General features: G+C 39.8%; 1 protein-coding gene across 3 annotated transcripts in view; it reads left to right on the top strand.

Moving 5' to 3' along the window:
* The window catches only part of LOC133639193 (zinc finger protein 827-like), a 93830-nt gene that overhangs the window by 27142 nt on the left and 52968 nt on the right, over positions 1–13720 (top strand). For all 3 annotated transcript variants that reach the window (XR_009823751.1, XM_062032315.1, XM_062032314.1), the window contains exon 2: positions 9240–9473. Coding sequence is in view for 2 of the 3 variants with exons in the window: in XM_062032315.1 (XP_061888299.1) it covers positions 9240–9473 (234 nt within the window). In the remaining variant the exon portion in view is untranslated. The remainder of the gene's footprint in view (positions 1–9239; positions 9474–13720) is intronic.

Raw genomic sequence — 13720 nt, 5'->3', positions numbered from 1 at the left:
TATCTAAACCTGAGAGCTTTGTTGGTATCAAGGACAAATATGCACGGCAAAAAGTCAGTGTTCAAAAACAAGAAAAAAAAATACAAAAATTAAGTTTTTTTTATTTGAACTAAGCAAAATTATCCGCCAATAGAACAAGAAAATGTGGCTTGTCAAGACTTTCCAAAACAAGTAAAATTAGCTAACTTCAATGAACCCAAAAATACCTTAAAATAAGTATATTCTCACTAATAACAAGTGCACTTTTGTTGGTAGAAAAAAAAGAGACCTTTTTTTGCTCAATATGTTGAAAAAAAATTCTTAAATGAAGTAAATGCAACTGTCATTATCTTGACATAATGATATGCGCTCGGCATTACATTTCTTGAAACCAGCAAACTTATACTAAAAACTAATTTATTGTTCTTAATGGAAAGGCAACAAGGCAACCGCTTGTTACTCTCGGGGTCTCCTAGCCACTCAGGCAAATCATATTGTCTAAAAATGCATTTTTCCATGGATAACATGACATCATCGCGCCAAGTGCGTGCTCTTTCAGTCAATTAGTGCGCATATATACAGGCCGGAACCCCGGTCAAAAAATGTTTAAATTGTAATTTTGAAGAATTTATCTGAATGTGCATGAACTATTTCTGTTCAAAATTGTTAGAAATGTCACATGTTAAATGTTTAAATATTAACTGTCAGTTTGCTGTACTGTGCCAACTGTACTACTATATGAGCACCTATTTTCTATTGTTTCGTTGAAAATAAAACAGCAAAGTTCATTTGGCTGTCATCTGATTTGATTATGAGACACAATTGTGTCAAAGTCATGATTTCTTTTTTTCATGCTTGAAATAAGAAATGATTACTTTAAAAAAGTAGTTTTATACTTGTGAGTGTTGATGACACAGCTTTGCAACAGTTGATATTCTAGTTTCAAGCATGTTTTACTCAATATAGATCATAAAATCTCAGGAACAAGCTGTAATATCTTACTGAGATCATTTAGGACCAAAACAAGTAAAACACTCTAACAGAAAATAAGCAAATATCACCCTTATTTGAGATATTTAATCTTACTTAGATTTCAGTTTTTGCAGTGTGGACGTATCAAAAATAATAAATACAATTTTGAAAACCTAGTTGTATTTTTTTCCCATGAATTATGATTTTTATTTTTTTTTTTTATTACTCAAAATTAACAGGATTTGATGCTACTTTATAAGAATAAACTGCACATTAGAAATATGTCCACAGAATTGTTTTAAATCGGTGTGCCATTTTTTGCTAACTCCTGGACTTTGTGGCTTAGCCTTTTTAAAACGATTTTGACTGGACGTAGAGTTGTGCGATATAGACAATATACAGTACAGGCCAAAAGTTTGGACACACCTTCTCCTCATTCAATGGGTTTTCTTTATTTTCATGACTATTTACATTGTAGATTGTCACATCAAAACTATGAATGAACACATTTGAAGTATGTACTTAACAAAAAAAAGTGAATTAACTATAGGATGGGAAATAATTCCACGTGAAAAGCTTCAAAAATGTGTCGCCTCAGTTCCCAAACGTTTACTGAGTGTTGTTATGTTGTGCCATTATATTCTAAGTTAATGATTATTTGTTTCTCTGTTGGAACATTAAATATCTTGTCTTTGCAGTCTATTCAATTGAATATAAAAGTTGAAAAGGATTTGCAAATCATCGTATTGTGTTTTTATTTATGAATTACACAACGTGCCAACTTCACTGGTTTTGGGTTTTGTATTCATATATACAGTACAGGCCAAAAGTTTGGACACACCTTCTCATTCAATGCGTTTTCTTTATTTTCATGACTATTTACTGTTATGTAAAAAAGGTGAAATAACTGAAAACATGTTTTATATTCTAGTTTCTTCAAAATAGCCACCCTTTGCTCTGATTAGTCGTTTGCACACTCTTGGCATTCTCTCCATGAGCTTCAAGAGGTAGTCACCTGAAATGGTTTTCACTTCACAGGTGTCATAGTTTTGATGCCTTCAGTGACAATCTACAATGTAAATAGTCATGAAAATAAAGAAAACACATTGAAATGAGAAGGTGTGTCCAACCTTTTGGCCTCTACTGTACATTGTTATTGCAATATAGATTTTCTCCATGCGAAGAGTCAGCCACCAGACAGCAAGACTGCAGAATGGTATCCGCCACACCTTGTGACCTTTCTCTGCAGTTAGTTGTTTAAGATGTTACACAGTCTGTGGTATGTGCCACTTTAGCGAGGGCTTGTGCATTCAGAAGTTTTTAGTTTAGTCTTTATTGGAAGGGACAATGCACAGAAACATTAAGTTAAAATTAAATTAAATTAAAGGGATACAAAAATCATGCAATAAAATTATGACAATAAAATCATACACAAGTATTAAGAAAAAAGTCATAAAATGCCCTTTCATGGACACATACGTAATATACAATACAAGCACACCTCATTTACATCATCACACAAAGACAATACATGCTCTTGTTCACATCTGTCATCATTTGTAAAAACAACCATGATTTGCTTTAATGGATAAATATAATACACATTAAGTTGACATGTCAAACAAGGTGGCCACCTTAGTGACCGTGTGAGCAGCTTTAATTGCTCCAAAGCCACTTTTTAACTTCAATTGTGAATGAAGAGTAATCTGTTAGACTTTTCAAGTTTTTTGTGAGGTCGTTCCATTCCTTTATGGCTTTATATGAGTAGGCTGATTGTGCAAAAGAGGTTTTACATGTGGGTACGCTACACTGCCCCCTGGTGGAGGCTCGTGTGTTTCTAATGTCACAGCAGATGTAAACTGGACAAAGTGCTTAAGTGGCGCTGGTGCAGTGTTATTTAGGATTCGATGGGCCATTCGTATTGATGCTAATCTTTGAATGTTAGCTAAATTTAACAATCTATTGGAGAACTAAACAGTGATGGTGGTGTTGTGGTTTTCGGTCAAGGATTTTGAGCGATTGTTTGTGCAAAGTTTCCAATGGTCTCAGTGTCATTTTGCTTGCCTGCGACCAACATGTTACACAATGATAAAAACGAGACATAATCATTGCATTAAAATAAGTTTGAGCTGCCTCCAGTGTTAATGAATTCCTGATACATTTGAACGTCTTTGTGAGGTGAGGCTCTGCCTTCTAGTTAGGGTTGGGTATCGTTTGAATTCGAACGATTCCGATTCTTTGTTTCGATTCTGATTCCTGACGATTCACGGTTCCGATTCTTTTAAGAGGTAGGGTCAAAAAAAAGTTTAGGATATTTTAAATGAGCTAGCTAACCTACAGTCTTTCTGAATGAAATAGTCTTACATTCTCCATCAATTTTAGTTCTATTAACTTTTTATGAACTTTACTATAAATTCCTCACATGGCTGTTTTCAAGTAGAATATAAATATAAAATCTATGAACTTGAATATAAATATTATAAATTATGAATACATTTTACCAGGGGTACACTTTCCTCAAGAGAGCTTTATTTTTGAAAACCTCATGAAAACACATTTACACATAAGTGTATGATGCTGCAGGAAACCTCATGAAAACACCTTTACACATAAGTGTATGATGCTGCAGGAAACCTCATGAAAACACCTTTACACAGAAGTGTATGATGCTGCAGGAAACCTCATGAAAACACCTTTACACATAAGTGTATGATGCTGCAGGAAACCTCATGAAAACACCTTTACACATAAGTGTATGATGCTGCAGGAAACCTCATGAAAACACCTTTACACATAAGTGTATGATGCTGCAGGAAACCTCATGAAAACACCTTTACACATAGGGCAAGGCAAGGCAAGGCAACTTTATTTGTATAGCGCTTTTCATACACAAGGCAGACTCAAAGTGCTTCACAGACAACAAAGTGAAATGAAAGAAAATAAAAGCAAAATTAAAATGCAGACAATAAAAATAAGAACAGTGCAGACGTTAAAAGTTAAAAGATTAAAAGATTTAGCTGAAAGCTAAGGTGAACATAAAAGTCTTCAGTCTAGTTTTAAAAGTAGTGAGAGTTGGGGAGAGTCTGACATCTTCAGGAAGTTTATTCCAGCTATGTGTTGCATAGTGACTGAATGATGATCTCCCTTGATTTGAGTTTACTCTTCGAACCGCTAACAGATTGGTCTCAGAAGATCTTAGTGATCTAGAGGGCGTATATAGTGGGAGCATATCAGTGATATACTTGGGCCCTAGACCATGTAGTGATTTATATGTGAGCAGGAGGATTTTGAAATCTATTCTCTGATGTACAGGGAGCCAATGTAAGGATTTAAGAATTGGTGTAATGTGCTCACATTTTTTGGTCTTTGTTAGAACTCTAGCAGCAGCGTTCTGAACAAGCTGTAGCTGCCTGACAGTTTTTTTGGGAAGACCTGCAAGGAGACCATTACAATAGTCTAGCCTACTGGTAATAAAGGCATGTACAAGTTTTTCTAAGTCTTGAGCTGACATGAGCCCTCTAAGTCTTTTTACATTTTTGAGGTGATAGTAGGCCGATTTTGTTACTGATTTGATGTGACTGTCGAAATGTAAATCAGAATCTAAAATAACCCCAAGATTTCTGGCTTTATTTGAGGTTTTCAGGGACAGTGATTGAAGGTGTTGGATGACTTTAAACCTTTCTTTTTTAGCACCAAAAACAATTAAGTAAGTGTATGATGCTGCAGGAAACCTCATGAAAACACCTTTACACAGAAGTGTATGATGCTGCAGGAAACCTCATGAAAACACCTTTACACATAAGTGTATGATGCTGCAGGAAACCTCATGAAAACACCTTTACACATAAGTGTATGATGCTGCAGGAAACCTCATGAAAACACCTTTACACATAAGTGTATGATGCTGCAGGAAACCTCATGAAAACACCTTTACACATAAGTGTATGATGCTGCAGGAAACCTCATGAAAACACCTTTACACATAAGTGTATGATGCTGCAGGAAAGAGCACATCGCGGAGCCTGGCTAGCAGGTTGTAAATTGTCTATGAAAAAATATGCGGGCTAATTTGTTAGCTGCCTCAACGTTGGCGCAAAGCACATTATTTATTGCATATATATTGTTTTACTTACCGGATTCGGACTGCAGTGCAGTGCAGTCACCTACATAGGCTCGGCTATGCTAACACTTCCGGCGGTGGGCGCTTCTTCGTTGGTGTTCAGCGGCTTCTTCTTCCGGTCGGCGGACTTTTTTTTTTTTTTCCGGTCGGCGGACTGGGTATCGAAACTAGGAATCAAAATTTAAACTTTTGAACGATTCCGGGAGAATCGGAAAGTTAGTCCTGGTTCCAATCGATACTCGATACCCAACCCTACTTCTAGTCCTAATTGTATTGATATTTTAGTTGTTTACTTGTACCGGACACAGAGCGTCCCTCAACAAAGTGTACGACTGTTGTCTTTTCTTGTTAACTTGGGCGTGCCTTAATACTTGTGACAAATTACTGGCGGTGTTTTGAGCGTAGGGGTGTCAGGGTTCGTGCCCCTTTTCCCTCTGCTCAATGTCAACTTCTCATGTTCCATACTGGTGCCGAGTTGCCGTGTCAGCACCAATTTCTGTCTGCTCGTCGCCGCATGGAAACACCCAACAGACTTTGTTTTTGGACACTTCAATTAGTGTTATTGCACATTAGACTAGAGACACATTCGGTGTACTAACATCTGCCTTAGGAAAAGACCACCTTTAAAACAGGGGTCTTTAAATAGCTTAAAGGGCCTGCAGGCTTGAGCATAATGTCCCCTAAGAGGCGAGCGTCCGCGTTTGATGGGCTCGGGGCATTCCTAACAGATGCCGTCTCCCCCCCCCCCACCCCTCCAGACTATTTTTAGCAGCCTTTCCCCTTTTTCATCTCACCTTTTGACTTGCCAAGGGAGTCAAGAGTGTTTTTGGGCAGCGAAGCCAATCATTGATGAGCTGAAGCAGCATACGCCCGCCTCTCGCTATCAACAACATTTTGGCCGCGAGCGTCACGTTGGAGTGTTTTATTACTTCGCTGTTTTTTTTTTTGCCTCAGCAGAAGTACACAAGCTGTCAGAAAGCCCTCCTCCCGCCCCGGCGTGACCTCTCTGCGCCCTCTTGCCCTAATAAACGCTCAGCGCCATGCTAACCGGCTCGGCTCGGGGGGGTGTTTGGATTGCTGCTCGGATTTCTTTTTAAGCTCTAATTCCATTCATTCACCATCTTTGAAACCAATCATTAATGTGATTGATAGGGAGCGGATGTTTAGCTGGAATACCCTTTTTTCAAACCTGATTTATGGTAGGGCTGCTTGATGAATCGACATCAAATTGACAGCAATTAGTGCGAACACCTAATAACAGCTTTTTTCTTCTTCTTTGTCGTCTGCAGCATACGAGTCACATGTTTCTTTGCTTCAAACAGGGGGGAAATAGGTCTCACTTTGTGCATTGCTCCAAGCACCTGAGCCCGTTTATGAAACGGCAGAATTACCGTAATTTCCGGACTATAAGCCGCTACTTTTTCCCCTCGTTCTGGTCCCTGCGGCTTATACAAGGGTGCGGCTTATTTACGGCCTGTTCTTCTCCGACACCGACGAAGAGGATTTCGGTGGTTTTAGTACGCAGGAGGAAGACGATGACACAATGATTAAAGACTGACTTTTCATATACCGGTAGGCTGGTTATTTTGATAACGTACAGGCGAGCACTTTGTATTACTTTGCACCGTTGTATTATTTGTACTCTGCACGAATGCTGTTCGCCATGTCAAAGATGTGAAAGTTTGATTGAATGATTGAAAGATTTATTGTTAATAAATGGGACGCTTTGCGTTCCCAAACAGTCATCTCTGTCCCGACAATCCCCTCCGTGGTAGCAGGAACCCCTATATACTACGCTAATTACACATCAAAACCCTGCGGCTTATAGTCGGGTGCGGCTTATATATGGAGCAATCTGTATTTTCCCCTAAACTTAGCTGGTGCGGCTTATAGTCAGGTGCGGCTTATAGTCCGGAAATTACGGTAACTGATCGCAGTGAGCCCTCTTCTCAGTAGAGGTGTAACGGTACACGAAAATTTCGGTTCTGTACGTACCTCGGTTTAGAGGTCACGGTTCGGTTCATTTCCGGTACTGTAAGAAAACAACAAAATATACTTTTTTTTTGGTTATTTTTTTACCAAATTTGCCAAATCTTCCACCAAAAATATTTTTCTTAGGGGAATATTTGATGTGAAGTAATCGAAACCTTGGATGGGTCAATAATTCATTGATTTTGATTCAATATTATGTTTTGAGCAATGACAGTTTGAAAGAAAAAAAAAACAGCTTTGTTTTATTAGTCAACATTGCAACTTTTTCTAAATGACATTCAACCTTTAAGCTTTTTTATTTCACTTTTGTTATGGTTTTGTTTATTTAAATAGTATTTTTAGAATGTGCCGTGGGCCTTTAAAACATTAGCTGTGGGCCGCAAATGGCCTCCGGGGCACACTTTGGACACCCCTGCTATAGATAATAAAAAATTAAATGTGATAAATCTATGGATAAAAAGCAGAGCCTGGCGACGCATGCGCGTTTATCATAACTCTCTCACTCTCTCTGTCTCTGCCCCTCCCTCACCAATGCTGCTGCACGCACAATTTGTTTTGTTTTTAACCCCTTCTTAACCCTGAACGTACATTGAAAATACACGCAACCCTAACTCAAAATGCCGGACATTTGAGGCATTTAAGAAACTCCGCCCTGACAGCTCCGCAAAAGAGGACATGTCCGGTGAAAAGAGGACGTATGGTCAGTCTATCGTAGCTCGTTAGCTGCTAGCATGCCGTGTGTTGTGCCTCGGTGTGCATTGTTTACACAACGTGCGTTACGCTACTTAATATGTCCGTGTGGAAACTCGTTCGGTACACCTCCGAACCGAACCGGAACCCCCATACCGAAACGGTTCAATACAAATACACGTACCGTTACACCCCTACTTTTCAGTCATCCCGAATCTTTGTCTCAGCGAGACCGCATACACAGGAAGCACGGACCTCAAGAAGTGCCTCAAAGTAACAAAAACTATGAGGGGAAAAAAAATAAGATTACAAAGCCAAACATCCCGTTGTTGGAATATTTCAGCTTTAAATCGGATGGGCAATACGAGCCCATCAACAGGGATGAACGAGCGAGAATGCCGTGATCACGTGATGGCATCCAACAAAAAGACCACCCGACCTGATGCACTTTAAGGTGCTCAATGTTTCATTAAGTTCAATTGTATCTTGCAGAAATTAGTCTGTCAAGTTCAAACACAGAGACAAGAAGCAAAGAAATCAAACAGAGACACGATTCAATTTAGCTCATGAGGAGAGCGCGTAGACCTGTACCCTTGTTTGTTTTTAAGAAATACAATCATGTTTGCTTACGGACTGTATCCTTGCAGACTGTATTGATCTATAATGATATATAATGTATATATTGTGTTTTTTATGTTGATTTAATTTTTAAAAAATATATATATATATATATATTTTTTTTTAATTTCTTGTGCGGCCCGATACCAATCGGTCCATGGACCGATTGGGTACCACTGCTGTACAGCACATCTGCGGTCCCCTCCAAGGTTTCTCATTGTCATCCCATTGGGTTGAGTTTTTTCTTGCCCTGATATGGGATCTGAGCCGAGGATGTCGTTGTGGCTTGTGCAGCCCTTTGAGACACTCGTGATTTAGGGCTATACAAGTAAACTTTGATTGGTTGATTGAAATAATTCCCTCAATTCCCCCCCATAAAAATGGATTAGCTCGCTGGACTATAAAGACAATATAACATACATCCATAAACGTGGATGCATATGAAAAAGTGCAATATATTTATCTGTACAGTAATCTATTTATTTATATCCGCACCTTATTGCTCTTTTATCCTGCACTACAACGAGATGTCATTCTTATCTGTACTGTAAAGTTCAAATTTGAATGACAATAAAAGTACGTCTAAAGTCTTGTCCTGTCTTCCAAAATAGTCTTTGTTTCCTGTGTTTATCAGGCTCCACTGTGTGAGCACATGTAGCTGATGCAGACCTCCCAAAATCACTTTATATTAAAAAGCTCTGCCAAAGTGCTAAATTATTCAGCATGTGTAACTCCTCAAAGTGTGCGAGGTAGTCGTGTCGCTCAATGTCATTTTACCGTGAGCCTTTTCTGTTTTTCTATGCTTCAATATTCTGCTGCACGGTGGTTTTTATTAAAAGCCGTCCTGCGGGTTGCTCTTCCCCTGCAGAGAACAACAAAGATGCCCACTTCCAGAAGGTGAAGGTAAAAGCAGAGCCCATGGAGGTGGACCCGGCCCCCGCAGATCTCCCCTCGCCTGCTTCTCACCTGCTGGCCTTCAGCACTTTAGGGGCGAGCGAGAAGACCGAGCCTATGCCGGAGCCGCTGGCCCGCCCTCAGAAAGACCTCTTCTCCCAAGACATCTCGGTCAAAATGGCCTCCGAACTCCTCTTCAAATTGTCAGGTATGTTCCTGCCGGGCACAGCAGCCGCCCTCTTGTCAAACACGCCAACACACATCTTTAACTCTTTATAAAACCCTCCATGCTTCCACTGAGCAAAGTCAAGGACATGTTCAGTGGGTCTGGATGCATTGTCTCATTCCTGTGAGAATCCTGTGTGTGGCTCAAGCCTTAAGGAGTGAGGTTGGTGAATTTATCCAGTGTGCTCAAACAACTGGCATCCAGTATACCGGCACTATTAAAGGCCTACTGAAATGCGATTTTCTTATTTAAACGGGGATAGCAGATCCATTCTATGTGTCATACTTGATCATTTCGCGATATTGCCATATTTTTGCTGAAAGGATTTAGTAGAGAACATAGACGATAAAGTTCGCAACTTTTGGTCGCTGATAAAAAAGCCTTGCCTGTACCGGAAGTAGCGTGAGGTCACAGGAGCTAGTATTCCTCACAATTCCCCGTTGTTTACAATGGAGCGAGAGAGATTCGGACCGAGAAAGTGACGATTACCCCATTAATTTGAGCGAGGATGAAAGATTCGTAGATGAGGAACGTTACAGTGAAGGACTTGAGAGGCAGTGATGGACGTATCTTTTTTCGCTCTGACCGTAACTTAGGTACAAGCTGGCTCATTGGATTCCACACTCTCTCCTTTTTCTATTGTAGATCACGGATTTGTATTTTAAACCACCTCAGATACTATATCCTCTTGAAAATGAGAGTCGAGAACGCGAAATGGACATTCACAGTGACTGAACTGAACATGTAAATACACAATTAATAATATTCAGCTTTGCGAAGCTATAAAAAAAATAGAAGCTAACCTAGCAACGTAGCCAACGTGATAGCATAGCAGTCTCAAATGCAGATAGAAACTAAAAATAAAAAACCCTGACTGGATGGATAGACAGAAGATCAAAAATACTATTAAACCATGAACATGTAAATACACGATTAATAATATTCAGCTTTGCGAAGCTAAAAAAATAGAAGCTAACCTAGCAACGTAGCCAACGTGATAGCATAGCAGTCTCAAATGCAGATAGAAACTAAAAAAAAAAAAAAACCCTGACTGGATGGATAGACAGAAGATCAAAAATACTATTAAACCATGAACATGTAAATACACGATTAATAATATTCAGCTTTGCGAAGCTAAAAAAAATAGAAGCTAACCTAGCAACGTAGCCAACGTGATAGCATAGCAGTCTCAAATGCAGATAGAAACTAAAAATAAAAAACCCTGACTGGATGGATAGACAGAAGATCAAAAATACTATTAAACCATGAACATGTAAATACACGATTAATAATATTCAGCTTTGCGAAGCTAAAAAAAATAGAAGCTAACCTAGCAACGTAGCCAACGTGATAGCATAGCAGTCTCAAATGCAGATAGAAACTAAAAATAAAAAACCCTGACTGGATGGATAGACAGAAGATCAAAAATACTATTAAACCATGAACATGTAAATACACGATTAATAATATTCAGCTTTTCGAAGCTAAAAAAAATAGAAGCTAACTTAGCTACGTAGCCAACGTGATAGCATCAGTTTCAAATGCAGATAGAAACTAAATTTAAAAAAAACCTGACTGGATGGATAGACAGAAGATCAAAAATACTATTAAACCATGAACATGTAAATACACGATTAATAATATTCAGCTTGGCGAAGCTAAAAAAACAGAAGCTAACTTAGATGCGGCGGCGGGCTTACTCACTGTAGTGCGTCTGCTATCCTGCTCAAAACACAACACAACCTCCTGGTGTTGGTGTTGCTGTAGTCCGCCGCTCCACCGATCGCACCTACAACTTTCTTCTTTGCAGCCTCCATTGTCCATTAAACAAATTGCAAAAGATTCACCAACACAGATGTCCAGAATACTGTGGAATTTTGTCGAAGAAAACAGAGGTATTTGAATTGGGTCCAAACACTTCCCTTGACCTCGTGACGTCACGCGCATACGTCATCATACCGCGACGTTTTCAAGCGGAAGTTTTCTGGGAAGTTTAAAATTGCACTTTATAAGTTAACCCGGCCGTATTGGCATGTGTTGCAATGTTAAGATTTCATCATTGATATATAAACTATCAGACTGCGTGGTCGCTAGTAGTGGCTTTCAGTAGGCCTTAAAAGGCCTACTGAAATGCGATTTTCTTATTTAAACGGGGATAGCAGGTCCATTCTATGTGTCATACTTGATCATTTCGCGATACTGCCATATTTTTGCTGAAAGGATTTAGTAGAGAACATCGACGATAAAGTTCGCAACTTTTGGTCGCTGATAAAAAAGCCTTGCCTGTACGGGAAGTAGCGTGACGTCACAGGTTGTGGAGCTCCTCACATCTGCACATTGTTTACAATCATGGCCAACAGCAGCGAGAGCGATTCGGACCGAGAAAGCGACGATTTCCCCATTAATTTGAGCGAGGATGAAAGATTTGGGGATGAGGAAAGTGAGAGTGAAGGACTAGAGGGCAGTGGAAGCGATTCAGATAGGGAAGATGCTGTGAGAGGCGGGTGGGACCTGATATTCAGCTGGGAATGACTAAAACAGTAAATAAACACAAGACATATATATACTCTATTAGCCACAACACAACCAGGCTTATATTTAATATGCCACAAATTAATCCCGCATAACAAACACCTCCCCCCTCCCGTCCATACAACCCACCAATACAAATCAAACACCCGCACAACACACTCAATCCCACAGCCCAAAGTACTGTTCACCTACGCAAAGTTCATACAGCACATATATTTCCCCAAAGTTACGTACGTGACATGCACATAGTGGCACGCACATACGGGCAAGCGATCAAATGTTTGGAAGCCGCAGCTGCGTACTCACGGTACCGTGTCTGCGTATCCAACTCAAAGTCCTCCTGGTAAGAGTCTCTGTTGTCGCAGTTCTCTACAGGCCAATGGTAAAGCTTGACTGTCATCTTTCGGGAATGTAAACAATGAAACACCGGCTACGTGTTTGTGTTGCTGCAGCCGGCCGCTAATACACCGCTTCCCCCCTACAGCTTTCTTCTTTGCTGTCTCCATTGTTCATTAAACAAATTGCAAAAGATTCACCAACACAGATGTCCAGAATACTGTGGAATTTTGCGATGAAAACAGACTACTTAATAGCTGGCCACAATGCTGTCCCAAAATGTCCGCTACAATCCGTGACGTCACACGCAAACGTCATCATACCGAGACGTTTTCAGCAGGATATATTCGCGGGAAATTTAAAATTGCACTTTACTAATCTAACCCGGCCGTATTGGCATGTGTTGCAATGTTAAGATTTCATAATTGATATATAAACTATCAGACTGCGTGGTCGGTAGTAGTGGCTTTCAGTAGGCCTTTAAAGCACCGCGGTACTAGTGAATTAAAAATGGTACTATACTGCGTCTGAAAAATACCGTTACACTTTTTTTTTATAGACATGCCGTGGCATTGCTGGTAATGCGAGCAGACGCGCATATTAGGAAATGCACACGCGTGGAGCACTTACAAGCAGAAACAGAGTGGAGATAGAAAAGGGAGAATGGGTGCATTGTGGCTTCAAATCTAACGATAAAGTTAGAGCTAGCTAGCTTATTTTGGAAATAAGAGCTAAAAGGTGCTGTCCACGCATGTGGCCACTAAGCCAGTGGTTCTTAACCTTGTTGGAGGTTCCAAACCTCACCAGTTTTATATGCGCATTCACCAAACCCTTCTTTAGTGAAAAATAAAAGTTTTTTTTTTCAAATTCAAAACAAAATTATATGTTTTTTTCCCTGGTGCACAAAATGAACCGTGCATGATCATCACCTTGTTCAAAGAACAAAACCAACACAGTGCATGAACTCACAGCAAATGACACACCTGCAAACCAGTGTGACTTCTGCTGTTGCCGTATCCGTAATACGCCGATATGCAGAAGTTTTTATTTACATCATGAGTCGGGTTTGTCTTTGTCTCGATCGGACCCCTAGGGGTTCGGTGAGTCGGCCTCAGGGGGTCGGCGGAGCCTCCGCCACGGAGGTAAAGACACATCCGACTTAACGTGTAAATAAAAACTTTTCCCTATCGGCGTATTATGGATACCCCCAAACAATGTTCCCTCTAATTTTCCATCTGATTTGCAGGTTGTTTGATTGATGGATTGAAACTTTTACTAGCAGATTGCAAAGGAAGAGAATACATGATATGAAACAGTACAGTTTACACAGTAAAGTACATATTCCGTACAATTGACCACGA

Source organism: Entelurus aequoreus, linkage group LG22, assembly GCF_033978785.1.
Source record: "Entelurus aequoreus isolate RoL-2023_Sb linkage group LG22, RoL_Eaeq_v1.1, whole genome shotgun sequence".
Classification (NCBI taxonomy): domain Eukaryota; kingdom Metazoa; phylum Chordata; class Actinopteri; order Syngnathiformes; family Syngnathidae; genus Entelurus; species Entelurus aequoreus.
The sequence above is the reverse complement of the archived record's forward strand: the minus strand, read 5'-3'. Positions and strand labels throughout refer to the sequence as shown.